The 13,340-nt window shown below is 44.5% G+C and overlaps 1 protein-coding gene across 1 annotated transcript in view; it reads right to left on the bottom strand.

The window, feature by feature from the left end:
* Nucleotides 1–7,478: 7,478 nt before the first annotated feature.
* The window catches only part of LOC118358941 (protein ENTREP2-like), a 122,172-nt gene continuing 116,310 nt past the window's right edge, over nucleotides 7,479–13,340 (bottom strand). The window contains exons 8-12 of the mRNA XM_052480841.1: nucleotides 9,987–10,065; nucleotides 9,128–9,820; nucleotides 8,861–8,932; nucleotides 8,309–8,628; nucleotides 7,479–8,159 (exon numbers count right to left, since the gene is read on the bottom strand). Coding sequence (XP_052336801.1) covers nucleotides 7,944–8,159; nucleotides 8,309–8,628; nucleotides 8,861–8,932; nucleotides 9,128–9,820; nucleotides 9,987–10,065 — 1,380 coding nt within the window. The 3' untranslated portion in view covers nucleotides 7,479–7,943. The remainder of the gene's footprint in view (nucleotides 8,160–8,308; nucleotides 8,629–8,860; nucleotides 8,933–9,127; nucleotides 9,821–9,986; nucleotides 10,066–13,340) is intronic.

The raw sequence follows: 13,340 nt of genomic DNA, 5'->3' as shown, positions 1-13,340 counted from the left end.
CACTTCCACTCTGCTGGATTGTAAATCTCTGCTCAGTCAGCTCATGAGTCTAGCCATTTATGATTGTTCAAAATCATGGTACTCTGCTGTGCCTGTTTCCCTGCCTGACACTGTTTATCCTCTCATTGCAGTTACCGCTCTGTCTCTGACTCCTGTTCCACATCTCACCACCCAACTACCTTGCTCTCGATGTTACTCGCCACCACTACCTTGGATTCCCCTCAGGACCTGTTTACCCTGTTCTACTCAGCTAACTCCAACCTCAGTCTCCACATCTGGTTTTTCTGCAACTCATCCGAGCTTCCCTGGATCTGCAGTCCATATCTCCCTGTGTAACAATAAATATTTTGGTTTATTCATCCCTGTTTCCTCAACTGAGTCTGCTCTTGGGTTCCCCTGTGTTGCTCCACTTAACAGTAATTGGTTGCACCAGATCTTATTTAGGGGCTTCATAGCAAAGCATGTGAATAGATATTGACGCACCACTTTTACGTTTGTACATTTTTTTAGAATTTTTTGAAACAAGGTCTTTTTTTAATTTCACTTCACCAATTTGGACAATTTTGTGTATGTCCAATACATGAAATCCAAATAAATATACATTTTAATGACTGGAATGCAACAAAATAGGAAAAACGCCTAGGGGGTGAATAGTTTTGCAAGGCACTGTATATGATTTTTGTTGTCAATTGGCAGTCAAGCATCTATAATCATATCACCAGAATAAGACCCTCGATATTTATTGGAAAAGAGCATCAAGCTCATCACCTTGTACTTTCACCATCCTGTGAAGTTCATAATTTATTTAATCTGTAGCCTAATAAACTGTATGGTTTCCCGAGTCTTAGTGGGAGGACCACACACCATATGTATATCATCATGACCCCAAGATATTATTATAACAATATTTGCATAAAGGCGTTTCCACCTCATAATTCATTTTATCTACACAAAAAGATCCCACCATGTCGAATGAACAAATGATCTGTTTGCATTTATAAAAGTGTACCAAAACATCCTTTCCATCACAGCTGTCAGGATTTGTTTTATGTGCTATGATTTTACGCTCATAAAAACTGTGGATGGGTCCATTTGTATTTCCAATTGAGTTTCAGCAGCTAAATGCTTCCATAGTATGTAAATGTGGTTAAAGAGCGACTGCCTTTAAAAAGCAACAAATCCCTTTGAAAATGGCCTATGTGGCATCGATATGAGCCAGAAAGTTATTCAAGTGTCAAAATCAGGGGTGTAACATTCCCAGGGGACGGGGGACATGCCATTGTCGTCCCCCACTCCCCCAAAACGAGGCATCGGTGTGCTTTAGGAAAATGCATATGCCTCCGGGCAGTCGGGTAGGCTGTTTGGAGTGTTTGTCCAACTGGATAAAATAAAAAAATATGTCCCCCCCACTTCTAAAACCAAAGTTGAGCCACTGGTCAAAATGGACTACAAATTGTAAACAGGATAATTTTGGTCATAAGTCAGTCTCGTCTAAAACGGAGATTGGAACATCCATGTATCACGACCATTTTGAATCCCACCGTACCTTCTCCGCTATGCAATCTGGTTTCAGAGCTGGTCATGGGTGCACCTCAGCCACACTCAAGGTCCTAAACGGTATCATAACCGCCATCGATAAGAGACATTACTGTGCATCCGTATTCATCGACCTGGCTAAGGCTTTCAACTCTGTCAATCACAACATTCTTATTGGCAGACTCAACAGCCTTGGTTTCTCAAATGATTGCCTCACCCGGTTCATCAACTACTTCTCTGATAGAGTTCAGTGTGTCAAATTGGAGGGCCTGTTGTCCGGACCTCTGGTAGTCTCTATGGGGGTGCCACAAGGTTCAATTCTCGGTCTGACTCTCTTCTCTGTATACATCAATGATGGTGCTCTTGCTGCTGGTGATTATTTGATCCACCTCTACGCAGACGACACCATTCTGTATACATCTGGCCCTTCTTTGGACACTGTGTTAACTAAAGACGAGATTCAATGCCATACAACTCTCCTTCTGTGGCCTCCAACTGCTCTTCAATGCAAGTAAAACTCTGCACTGGCGGTCTGGGGAGCTGGAATGCAACACCCCCGGGCTCAGAGCACGTATTGGAGAGCTGTAGCGCCGAGCTGGCACAGGACGTGCAGGGCTAGGGAGGCGCACAGGAGGCCGGGTATGTGGGGCTGGCACAGTCTTCACCAGACGGCTAGCACGCACCTCAGGACGAGTATGGAGAGCTGACTCAGGTGACATCAAATCGCGGACACGCTTCGTCAGGCGGATGTCGTGCCTCATGCACCAACACAGCAGCTCTCTCATTGCTCACTCCCCCAATCAACTCCTTCACAGTCTCGGCTTCGCTTCCTTTGCTCACCTCCAATTTCACCCCAGAGCCCGGGGCCTGACCAGTCCCATGATCGCCACGGTAAGCACGGGGAGTTGGCTCATGTCTCCAACCTGACTCTGCCACACTCCCCGTGTGCTTTGTTTTTTTGGGGGGGGACTGCCTCTCGGGCTTCCTTGCCAGCCGCGTTCCCTCGTATCGCCGGTTCCCTTTTCCTGCTGCCTCCGCTCTCCTGGCTGCCTCCACCTTTTCCCATCGGAGGCATCCCTTCCAGCCAGGATCTCCTCCCATGTGTAGGATCCCTTGCCGTTCAAGATGTCCTCCCATGTCCATTCCTCCTTTTCACCACGCTGCTTGGTCTGTTGGTGGTGGGTAGTTCTGTAACGGCTGTTGGTGGAAGAAGGTGAGGACCAAGGTGCAGCGTGGTACGTGTTCATCTTTTGTTAGTTGAACTGAACACTGAATAGCAAAACAACAAAGAGAACAACCGAAACAGTTCTGTCTGGTGCAGACACAAAAACAGAAAGCAACTACCCACAAAACCCAGGTGGGAAAAGGCTACCTAAGTATGGTTCTCAATCAGAGACAACGATAGACAGCTGCCTCTGATTGAGAACCACACCCGTCCAAGCAACAAAGAAATCCAAAACATAGAAAATGAACATAGAATGCACACCCTAGTCGCACTCTGGCCTAACCAAAATAGAGAATAAAAGCCTCTCTATGGCCAGGGCGTGACAGATTGTATGTTTGTTTATTCCATGTGTAACTCTGTGTTGTTGTATGCGTCAAACTTCTTTGCTTTATCTTGGCCAAGTCACAGTTGCAAATGAGAATTTGTTCTCAATTAGCCTACCTGGTTAAATAAAGGTGAAATAACATTTAAAAAAATAAATAAACAATGGATAAATGATGGTTGGGTTTTGATTTGACATGTCCATTTGCCCACTAACATGGGGTGAACAGCTGTGGTGATTGCTCTCTATCCAATAGCATAGACAGTGTGACAGACCTGCTCAGCAGTGCCGACTATTTACATAAGACGTCACCATTTTTTAACTTGAGAAATACTGCACCAAACACCTTAGTTAGATGTAAAATTGCGCAACTAAAACATCCTCTGCAAAAAAGGTAAAATATAATTAAAGATTTCTTGAGTTATCCTGGATTCATTCTGGGGATTTTGAGGAAGTGATATAGGCTTCCGTGTCTACAGTGTCTCATGGGGGACAAACATCATTAACTAAATGCAGAATTGGTCTGGAAACACATTGCCAAGACTGAAATCTCATTTTTGTAATGAGCAACAGAAAAACATGGATCAGCTGAAGGGGAAGATTCCCAGTGTTTGTGATGCCTGCCATTTGATGCGACAGAGACCCTGTGGAGAGTGGGGTGAAATAGAAGAGTCACTGTCTGTTCTTTTGAGTTATGATGTTGAGTCTTTACTTGACTAAGTCATGTTAGGATATATCAGTTATCCAGTACGAGGTTTTGTGCTGAACCTGCTGCAGTATTTCAGGTGCCAAGTGTATGGTCATGTTGCAACGGTGTGTATGAGGAAGATTCCTAGATGTGAGTAGTGTACAGGAGGGAATGAGACAAGGCTATAGGCGATATGTAGTATCGGTGGGAAAAGTTGTGTGTGTTAACTCTAGGGGTACCCATGGTTCTGTGAGAGAAAGGCAGGTGGAGGTTGCCAGGATCAGCGTAGTACAGAAGATGTCATATGCTGAGGCAGTGAAGAGGATCCCTGTGAGTAGGATAAGGCCAATAGATATTGATAGGAATAACATGTGCTTCAGTAACTGTGTTTCTTAGGGTCCATACCCATCGTTATCATCTGTACCGCAATCACCGAAATTAGATGTTGTGCTGGCAGCTGCAGAAAAGCACTTGGTTGTACGTGATTTTACTGCAGAAGAGTTACAAGGTGTGTGGAGCGATAGTGTCCCGTCCTCCCAGGCTGCTGGTCTGCTGTAGGATCAGATAGTGGTGAGGTTTTAAAGGGTACAGGGTTAGTTGGTAGGGCAGTTTTACTCCCTTTTCCCCATCTGTTGTCCCATCCCTTTTTGTCTCAGAAAATGTAATGAATTCACACTCCGGGACAGTAGACGGAAACAGGGCTAGATAAGATATATAGATGAATAGGGAGGCTGTGACAGTACAAATTTAAAGAAGGAGGAGGTCGGGGCAGGTAAAATACATTATGCATTACGATGGACACGCTTTTATGTGTATCGTCACTGATTATGTTGAGGCCTACTACCACCAGGCCATTTAAAAGCGGAGTTCATAGGCAGAGGGAATAAGGTATGATGAACTTCATAACTTATTTCCTAACTTCATAACTTACGGTGGTTATGTGCACGGTGATGAGCTTCATGCACATGTTCTAATAAATATTGAGGGTAGGCTATCATTTGAATGATGCTGTAGCTAACAGATTGTAATGGGCTAATGTGATGCTCCATTAGCCGTTACAGGATAGGTACTGTTTGGTGTAGCAGCAAATTTTTGACAAACCTTATTAACTTGGCGAAACTCTCTTCGTTCATGATTCGGCAAAACATTTATCTTCTAAAATGTCTGTGTCCAGTTGTAGGTGGTTCGTTAGTATTTTTTAAATGCGCTGTTATTAAAATAAATACATGTGTTGCTCCATGAAGTAATGCAACAATGTGTACGCCGCCATCTTGTCTATTTCAAATCCTCTCTCATTGCTTGAGACAGGTGCGTCCATCCAGGGGTGAAAGTAAGGTGGTACGGTCTGGTACAGAGTCCCAGCAAAATAAATAGTGTGGGTACACCATACCAGTAAAGCATGAGCCTATCATAGTAATTCAAACAAAATGTCAACAAAACTGTAGGCTATTACACCATTATTAATCATTACCGTATGTCAGAGGCATGAAAAATGTGCGATTGGACTTGAAAACGGGTGGTATAGTGGCCTATACACTCAAAAATGCGATATGGTTCAATGAGAACAATGACATTTTGCCAAGGCAGAGATGAGTAGTGGCGGGATCCGAGACGCAGGGCAGCAGTGGATGCATATATTCTAGCCTAATGACAATCACCAAATGACAAATGTCATTACACTTTTTGCTGTTTTGTGTAACAGATGTCTCTTTCCATTCACCACTGTATGATGGCTGGAAAGATGCGAGTGAGTGAATGTGCGCGAGTAGCCTAGTAAAGGAGCCCTTTGAGGTATGAGAATCAGATGAAGACATTATGACTGGTTGTGTTTATGCCACAATAAAAGGTCATACATTTTAAAAGTTAAATGACAAATCTTTGGGACTAGGCCCACAGAGACCCTATTGAATTAATAGGGGTTCTATATGTACTTCTATGATTTGGCCCATCATTTTTTGGGGTGTGTGCACACATTGTCCCGTACTTGGAAATGTAATCTACATTTATCCCTGGGTCCTGCATGTCCTGCACTCACCTGTCTCGATCAATGAGAGATATTTTTTAAAACATCTATAATTGACTCTCTTGAGGATCACAATACATTTTAGATACTTTCACATGATTTGGAAATTATGCCCAAAAAAGTATGATATATATTTGTGCCAAAAATATTTAAATGTTAGCATATGGAAACAGAGACGCAAAGAAAGTTCAAGGAGAGGGGCTACAAAAATGATCAGATTAATATTGCCATAGAGAAAATTCAAAACAAAACGACGCATTCTTGTGTTCTAACTACCTACTATTCAAAGCGTTCTGAACAAATTAAGGGAATTGTTCACAAACATTGGCACATTCTAAAATCCGATGATAGTCTCGGTAATGTGTTTTCGGACCTTCCCTTGGTCGTATTCTCGCGGGGCAGAAATCTCAGAGACCAATTGGTAAACTCTGATTTACCACCCCAAGATATTCCTGAACAAGTCTATTTGCGCCCCTACTGGATGGAAATTATAAGTGTAATGGCTGTGCTCAATGCAATGGCACTTATAAATGTAGATCCTTCAAACACCCACAAACAGGGAAATCGATCCCAATCAAAGGTGCACGGTAGCACCATTAGGTGTAAAAACTTTGCTTATCCAGTTGCGGCCCACTTCTTGGAGGCAGGCCACTCGATTTCGTCTCTGCGTTATATTGGCATCGAACATGTCACCCTCCCTAGGACCTTGATAATTTATTGTTAAAACGAGAGGCTGCCTGGAGCTTTAACATAAAGACCCTTGTTCCCTTCGGTCTCAACGTAGACTGATCTGAAGCCGTTCTTGTGATTATTGTGACTTTGCCATTGTAATTGTTTGTAAGCTTGTGTAGTCTAAAATGAACCTATGATCGTATGCTATCCATTTGTTGTTTGTATGCTGTTCTTTGTATGCCATTTTAATATTTGATAATTAACCAATGACTTTAGGCCACTCTTGGCCATGATTACAGACACCTGTGTCTTTTGACACTATATAAACGAGTCATCCCACAGTGCTTGTGATTATACCCTGATGAAGACAGCTTGGCTGTCGAAACGTTGGTAATTACATTTTTGCATCTGAGCTCCTAGAGTGTGCGGCTCTCTTTTATTTTCAAGCATATGGAAATAGTAGCAGGGAAATGAAACCAAAGCAGGGACTGCTGTCATACCTTGTCCATAGAATGCTTAAATGGTAAGGAAACCAATATCTTATTTTGTCATTTGGGTCAACTATCCCTTTAAACTTCAATTGATTTATTCAGTACATGAAAACTTAAGTGCAAAAGTCATTTTATGTACACTACGTCATCACGCGCAGCATTTTATCCGCTAATAAGTCAGTTTGATGGAAACACCTCTGTTGGGGATATTGTTTCTATGCAGATTTTTGAATATTCACCTGAAAATCTGTTGCCAATTGGATGGCAACCTCACTCATTCAGAATAGTTTGTCAAACCACAAGTTCTTGACATTTCAAAAGTTACAATGAACAAGGTTTTCAAAATATTACACAATTTGTGTGATTTGTACATACAGTATTTTCATGTTTTTTTTTTACTATTCAGTTGCGCCATGCATCTTCTGTAAGCATGGCTTCTGTGTCTCTCGCGCCTCCTATAAATGTATGTAATGTTCAAATGACATAACATTATTGAAAGGAGGTCGACTACAACATAGAAAGTCATATTTTATTGTAACACTGATAAGAACTGTAACACATTGAGGTAAGTTAAATAATCCACTTTTGTAACGTTCTCTGTCCTGCAGTGGCACACAGTATTCAGCCAATCAAAATCCACAAAGTCTGCTGGAGTTAGTGCCATCCCAAAACTGTCCAGTTCACAGTTTTAATACAAAGTCGTTTTTCTTTCCTTTTCATAAAGTAGAGCACTAGTTTTTCATCATGACGTCTCCATTTAGTTGGCTTACAAGTGTGTTTACAGGGTTGAGACTGTTAAAAAATCCCTTGAGGGAGAAGAGAACATTCTGCTGTTTTTGATATGAGAGAGAGAGAGAGAGAGAACAGAAGCTAATCCACTCCAGACATGACCTACTGAGTTTGTTTCTGCTCAAGTCTTGGCACAGTCTCACAGGGCACTATGAGATAGAAATAGAGGTTGAGTCCTTGGTGGGGAGGGAGGGCAGTCAAAGGATGGTCTCTCTACACAAAAGGCTTTGAGTGCGTTCAGAGGGTGAGGGAGAGGAGTCCACAGAAGCAGGGGGGTTGGGAGGCCCTGGTGCTGTAGGTGGACGGCGCAGGGATGAGGAAGGGGAACTCAAGGCCCCACAGCTTTGTAGGTGCAAGTCTTCATGGGCACGCTTCCTTGGGCTGCCGATGATGCGTTGTGAATGTGTCATCACCTGTGCAAAGTAACAGAAACAAACAAACAAATCCATCAATATCACTGACCAACAGTTTAGACCAGAATGGTCCAACAATGGTTTCATTAAGTTATCAGACCAGCTTATTTTGTATATGCATTCATACTCATGCCCATCAATAGGTGTACCTGATCTATGACATTGGCACTGAATATAGCTTCCTCCATGTGTCTCTCGTCAGACTTGATGACATACTTGATGCTGTTGACCACCTGCTGGACCTCTGGAGGTAGACTGCAGCTGGAGTGCTCCAGGAATTTGGCCACCAGGATTTTGGTGTCTTTATACGTCTTGAGGTCAGCCAGAGAGTGTGGGCGCTCGTTGGAGACCGTGTGCAGGGCTCGCGGTTTGAGGCGGATGTCCACTTTCCTCCCCTCCTTCTGCTTCCTACCACTGCGGGTGCTGACTTTGGCAGCGGCGTGGGGAGGAGCTGCCACCTCTGTGGACTCTGAACACACCAAAGACACAAACATACAACAACATCCAATCAGGCGGGACTCAACATATTCAACACATTTGCACATTCTGTAGGTGAACGCTCTTTTCTCCTACGAGTCGCTGGTCTAAATGGGTGTTTTCGCCAGGGGTACTGTATGTGTAGACTGCTAGGTTAGGTGGGGGGATGTGAAAGGCGTACATAGTGGAGAGGTGGTAAAAGGCTCTGGTGGGGTGGGCGTTACCTTGCTCTGGTGAAGTCTGAGGAGAATCTTCCGGAGGAGGGTTGCTTGCAGAGGGGCTGCCACAGCTGTCACCTGCGGAGGGAGATGTTAGCCCTATGGTGAGCAAGTACTTATGCTTAAGTATATTATTTGCATTTCACCAAATGAAGTGATGCTAGCTGCCTATGTGATCTGATTAACCCGGTTAATCTCAACAGTAATGACAGGATCTTTCCTAAACAACACATGGGGAGCAGTGTCGTGCCGACACCGGAGCAACTCACGTACTTCCAGATATGGAGGTACAGGAGATGGGGTCGCTGGTGGAGCGTACGATGCGAGCCAGCTTGCGATACCTCCTGCCAGACCGGAGCATGCGGGGTCGCTCAGTGGGCGCTGAGGTAGAAGGGGGCTGCGAGGCCGGGGAGGAGGAAGAGGAGGATGGGGACCACACACTGAAGCACAGCCGGGAGCCACGGGGCCGGGCAGGGGGGGACGGGGAGGGGCAGGCAGGGAGGCTCTGGGCTGCTGAGGCTGCCTCTACGGAGGCTGTGGCTGCAGAGGGGGAGGCAGAGGGCAGGGAGGGAGGAGTAGAAGGGACAGGAAGAATCAGCTGCTTCCTACTGGCTCGTTCTTTGACGTTTGCGTGTAGCTTTGCTCCTCCCTTGGGCTCCTCGTGCTCCAGTATGTTGCTGTTCTCTATGGACCAGTCTGGAGAGTGGGGTATGGAGTCCTGGGTGTGGGAGGACTCGCTGTAGCCTGTGTCGTCGAGCCGGGCCGGGCCGCCGTGGCGGTGGGAGAAGCGGGCATTGAGCTCTAGACTGATACAGCTGCCATCAGTGGGGGCGGTGTGCAGCGTGCCATAGGGAGAGGAGTCAGAGCCCTGCACCTCCAGGGAACAGAGATCCTCTGAGGAGCAACTGTGGTCTGGAATTTCTGCCACCTCCTCTGATACCATTAGAGAGGCACTGTCCACCGAGGCTGGGACAAGACACAGGAGAGCAAAAGCATCAGCTGCACCAAATTACAGTACAGGCATAGATATCAAACATGGCTCACCCCTATGGGTGAGATACACCAGCCTGTTCACACACAGTCAAAGTGGTGTGCGGGGTGGCTGTAGTGATAGTGATTAAGCCTTCCTTACCCTGAGTACTGAGACCAGCTGTGGTGTTTCTCTCACAGAGGCTGGACTCAGTGGCCTGCTGATCAATGCTGGTAGTGACCTGCAGAGGGGAGCACGAGGGGAGCACATGGACGGACAGACAGACAGACAGACAGACAGACAGACAGACAGACAGACAGACAGACAGACAGGACATGATTTGTTTTTACAGTTGACAAAGGAGACACACATTTCCAAAGGGATAGTGAGTGAGGGAACCAAATAATTCTGCAGGTGGGCGAGGCAGAGAATCCTTTTGGAGAACATCTGTCAGAGGCCGCTGCTTCTTCCCGACACATCTGGCAACCATGTGCTCAGTACCACACTCTGGCCAGTAGAGAGCTCTCCAAGCACACCCACTCTACATCAGGAATTCCATTGGGATTTTAGAGGTGGTGAACTGTCACTATAATGTGGTTTTCTTAGGTAATTGTATGCTTATGACGTTATGTGTGCTTTCTTTCTCATCTCATCATGATGAGTATTTCTAAATCATAGCAGTGAATATGAAAAAGGATAATCAGGGTCTTAGAAGAATGTAATGCCGTGTAGTGTCTTTAATACCATTTAATATAAAGTATGTTCCAATACAATACCTCAGTCTTACCAATCATAAGCTGCAGTCACCTGTACAAACGGATCATTTCGGGTCTATACCTCTATTCTAGTCAACCTGAGCCTGAGCGACGAGTGTCTATTCAAGGGGAATCTAGATCCTCATATTGCAGCTGCTCCCCTATAAGGCATACATCTAACAGCAGCCAGTCCCCTCAGGTGCTCTCCCTGCATCAACACTTCAAAGGCATGTACTTCAGGTGAGAAAACTCTATATTGATTTGACCTCATTCACAGAATCTTTGTTGGAAGATCATTTTCAGGAGATCTGTGCGGAGAGCTCTAAAAGACGAGGGGAAGCCTTTTGGTATTACATTTTAGAGCAAATAATATATCTTGTTCTAAAATGTTGGTGCACAATGTCTCCTAGAATATCAAAGGGACACAAAAGGCACTCTTTTTTTTGTGGAACCACGCAGCTTTGTTACAGATTGGATTCCTATGTCTTTGTCTCCTGTGATCTTGCCTGTCTTAGGAGAGCCACAAAGCACCACTCAGCTCTGAACAGATAACTGTGCCAATGATTGAATGTCATTTTTTGTTAAGCTTGCATTCAATTGCCACTCCCTGTTGCACACAACAAGCTTCCATTCCCCCTGACACAAGGCTGATTTAAGATGAAATCGTCAACCCTGTTACAGTCAACCCTGTTACTTTATTTGGCACTTAATAGGCAATTACTATAATATTTGTTTTTTAAATTTAACCTCAAGAGATGGGAAAACATGTTTTTTATGAAGTTGAACATGTGCTCTTTATGTCAATATTAAAATGGGATGATTTTTTTTAACCAAGTTTGACACCCAATTGGTGGAACGACCCAGCTGTATTCAACAGGAAACCAACTATATTCCTTGAAGAAGTGACCTCTCACATTTTCTCCAGGTAGACAATGATAGTACCTCCATTATTGAGTTCATAGGACAAACACCAAACTGAAATCTATACCTGCTCTGAAGTTCTACCAGACTAGACGTGTCTTCTGTATCTCATCTAAATGAGACTTTTCCCATCACACCTATAGTGCATTTGGAAAGTATAACTTTTTCCACATTTTGATAGGTTACTGCCTTATCCTAAAATGTATTAAATAAATTGTTTTCCAATCTACACACAATACCCCATAATGACAAAGCGAAAGCAGGTTTTTAGAAATGTTTGCACATTTACAGTATAAAAAAGATACCTCATTTTCATAAGTATTCAGACCCTTTGCTATGAGACTCGAAATTGATCTCAGGTGTATCCTGTTTCCACTGATCATTCTTGAGATGTTTCTACAACTTGACTGGAGTCCACCTGTGGTAAATTCAACTGGACATGATTTGGAATGACACACACCTATCTATATAAGGTCCAACAGTTGACAGTGCATGTCAGAGCAAAAACCAAGCCATGAGATCGAAGGAAGTGTCAGTAGAGCTCTGAGACAGGATTGTGTCGAGGCACAGATCTGGGGAAGGGTACCAAAAAATGTCTGCAGCATTGAAGGTCCCCAAGAACACAGTGGCCTCCATCATTCTTAAATGGAAGAAGTTTGGGACCACCAAGACTCTTCTTAGAGCTGGCCACCCGTCCAAACTGAGCAATCGGGGGAGAGGGGGCTTGGTCAGGGAGGTGACCAAGAACCCGATGGTCACTCTGACAGAGCTCCAGAGTTCCTCTGTGGAGATGGCGGAACCTTCCAGAGGACAATCTCTGCAGGACTCCATCAATCAGGCCTTTATGGAAGTGGCTAGATGGAAGCCATTCCTCAGTTAAAGGCACATGACAGCCCGCTTGGAGTTTGACAAAAGGCACCTAAAGGACTCTCAGACCATGAAAAATGAGATTCTCTGGTCTGATGAAACCAAGATTGAACTCTTTCACCTGAATGCCAAGCGTGACGTCTGGAGGAAACCTGGCACCATCCCTACGATGAAGTATGGTGCTGGCAGCATAATACTGTGTCAATGTTTTTCAGCGGCAGGGACTGGGAGACTAGTCGGGATCAAGGGAAAGATGAACAGAGCAAAGTACAGCGAGATCCTTGATGAAAACCTGCTCCAGAGCACTCAGGATCTCAGACTGGGGTAAAGGTTTACCTTCCAACAGGACAACGATCCTAAGCACACAACCAAGACAACGCAGGAGTGGCTTCGGGACAAGTCTCTGAATGTACTTGAGGGGCCCAGCTAGAGCCCGGTTTTGAACCCGATTGAACATTCCTGCAAAGACCTGAAAATAGCTGTGCAGCGACTCTCTCCATCCAACCTGACAGAGCTTGAGAATATCTGCAGAGAAGAATGGGAGAAACTCCCCAAATACAGGTGTGCCAAGCTTGTAGTGTCATACCTAAGAAGACTCGAGGCTGTAATCGCTGCCAAAGGTGCTTCAACAAAGTACTGAGTAAAGGGTCTGAATACTTATGTAAATGTGATATCTGAAGAAAAAAAACTGGTTTTGCTTTGTTATTATGGGGTATTGTGTGTAGATTCCATTTTAGAAAAAGGCTGTAACGTAACAAAATGTAGAAAAAAGTCAAGGGGTCTGAATAGTTTCTGAATGCACTGTATGTGTGTGCTTCTGTCTTAGGGGAGGCCTTTGAGGTCAGCAGTGAATTGGGTCATCTGCATAAGGAAATGTTACACGTCTTTATTATGTCTCCTTTATTAGAGCCTGTGGCAGCGATTTACACAGAGAGAGAGAGAGAGAGAGAGAGAGAGAGAGAGAGAGAGAGAA

Source organism: Oncorhynchus keta, chromosome 2 (genome assembly GCF_023373465.1).
Source record: "Oncorhynchus keta strain PuntledgeMale-10-30-2019 chromosome 2, Oket_V2, whole genome shotgun sequence".
Taxonomy (NCBI): Eukaryota; Metazoa; Chordata; class Actinopteri; order Salmoniformes; family Salmonidae; genus Oncorhynchus; species Oncorhynchus keta.
Note: the sequence above shows the minus strand (reverse complement) of the source record. Positions and strands in the feature narration are given on the sequence as shown.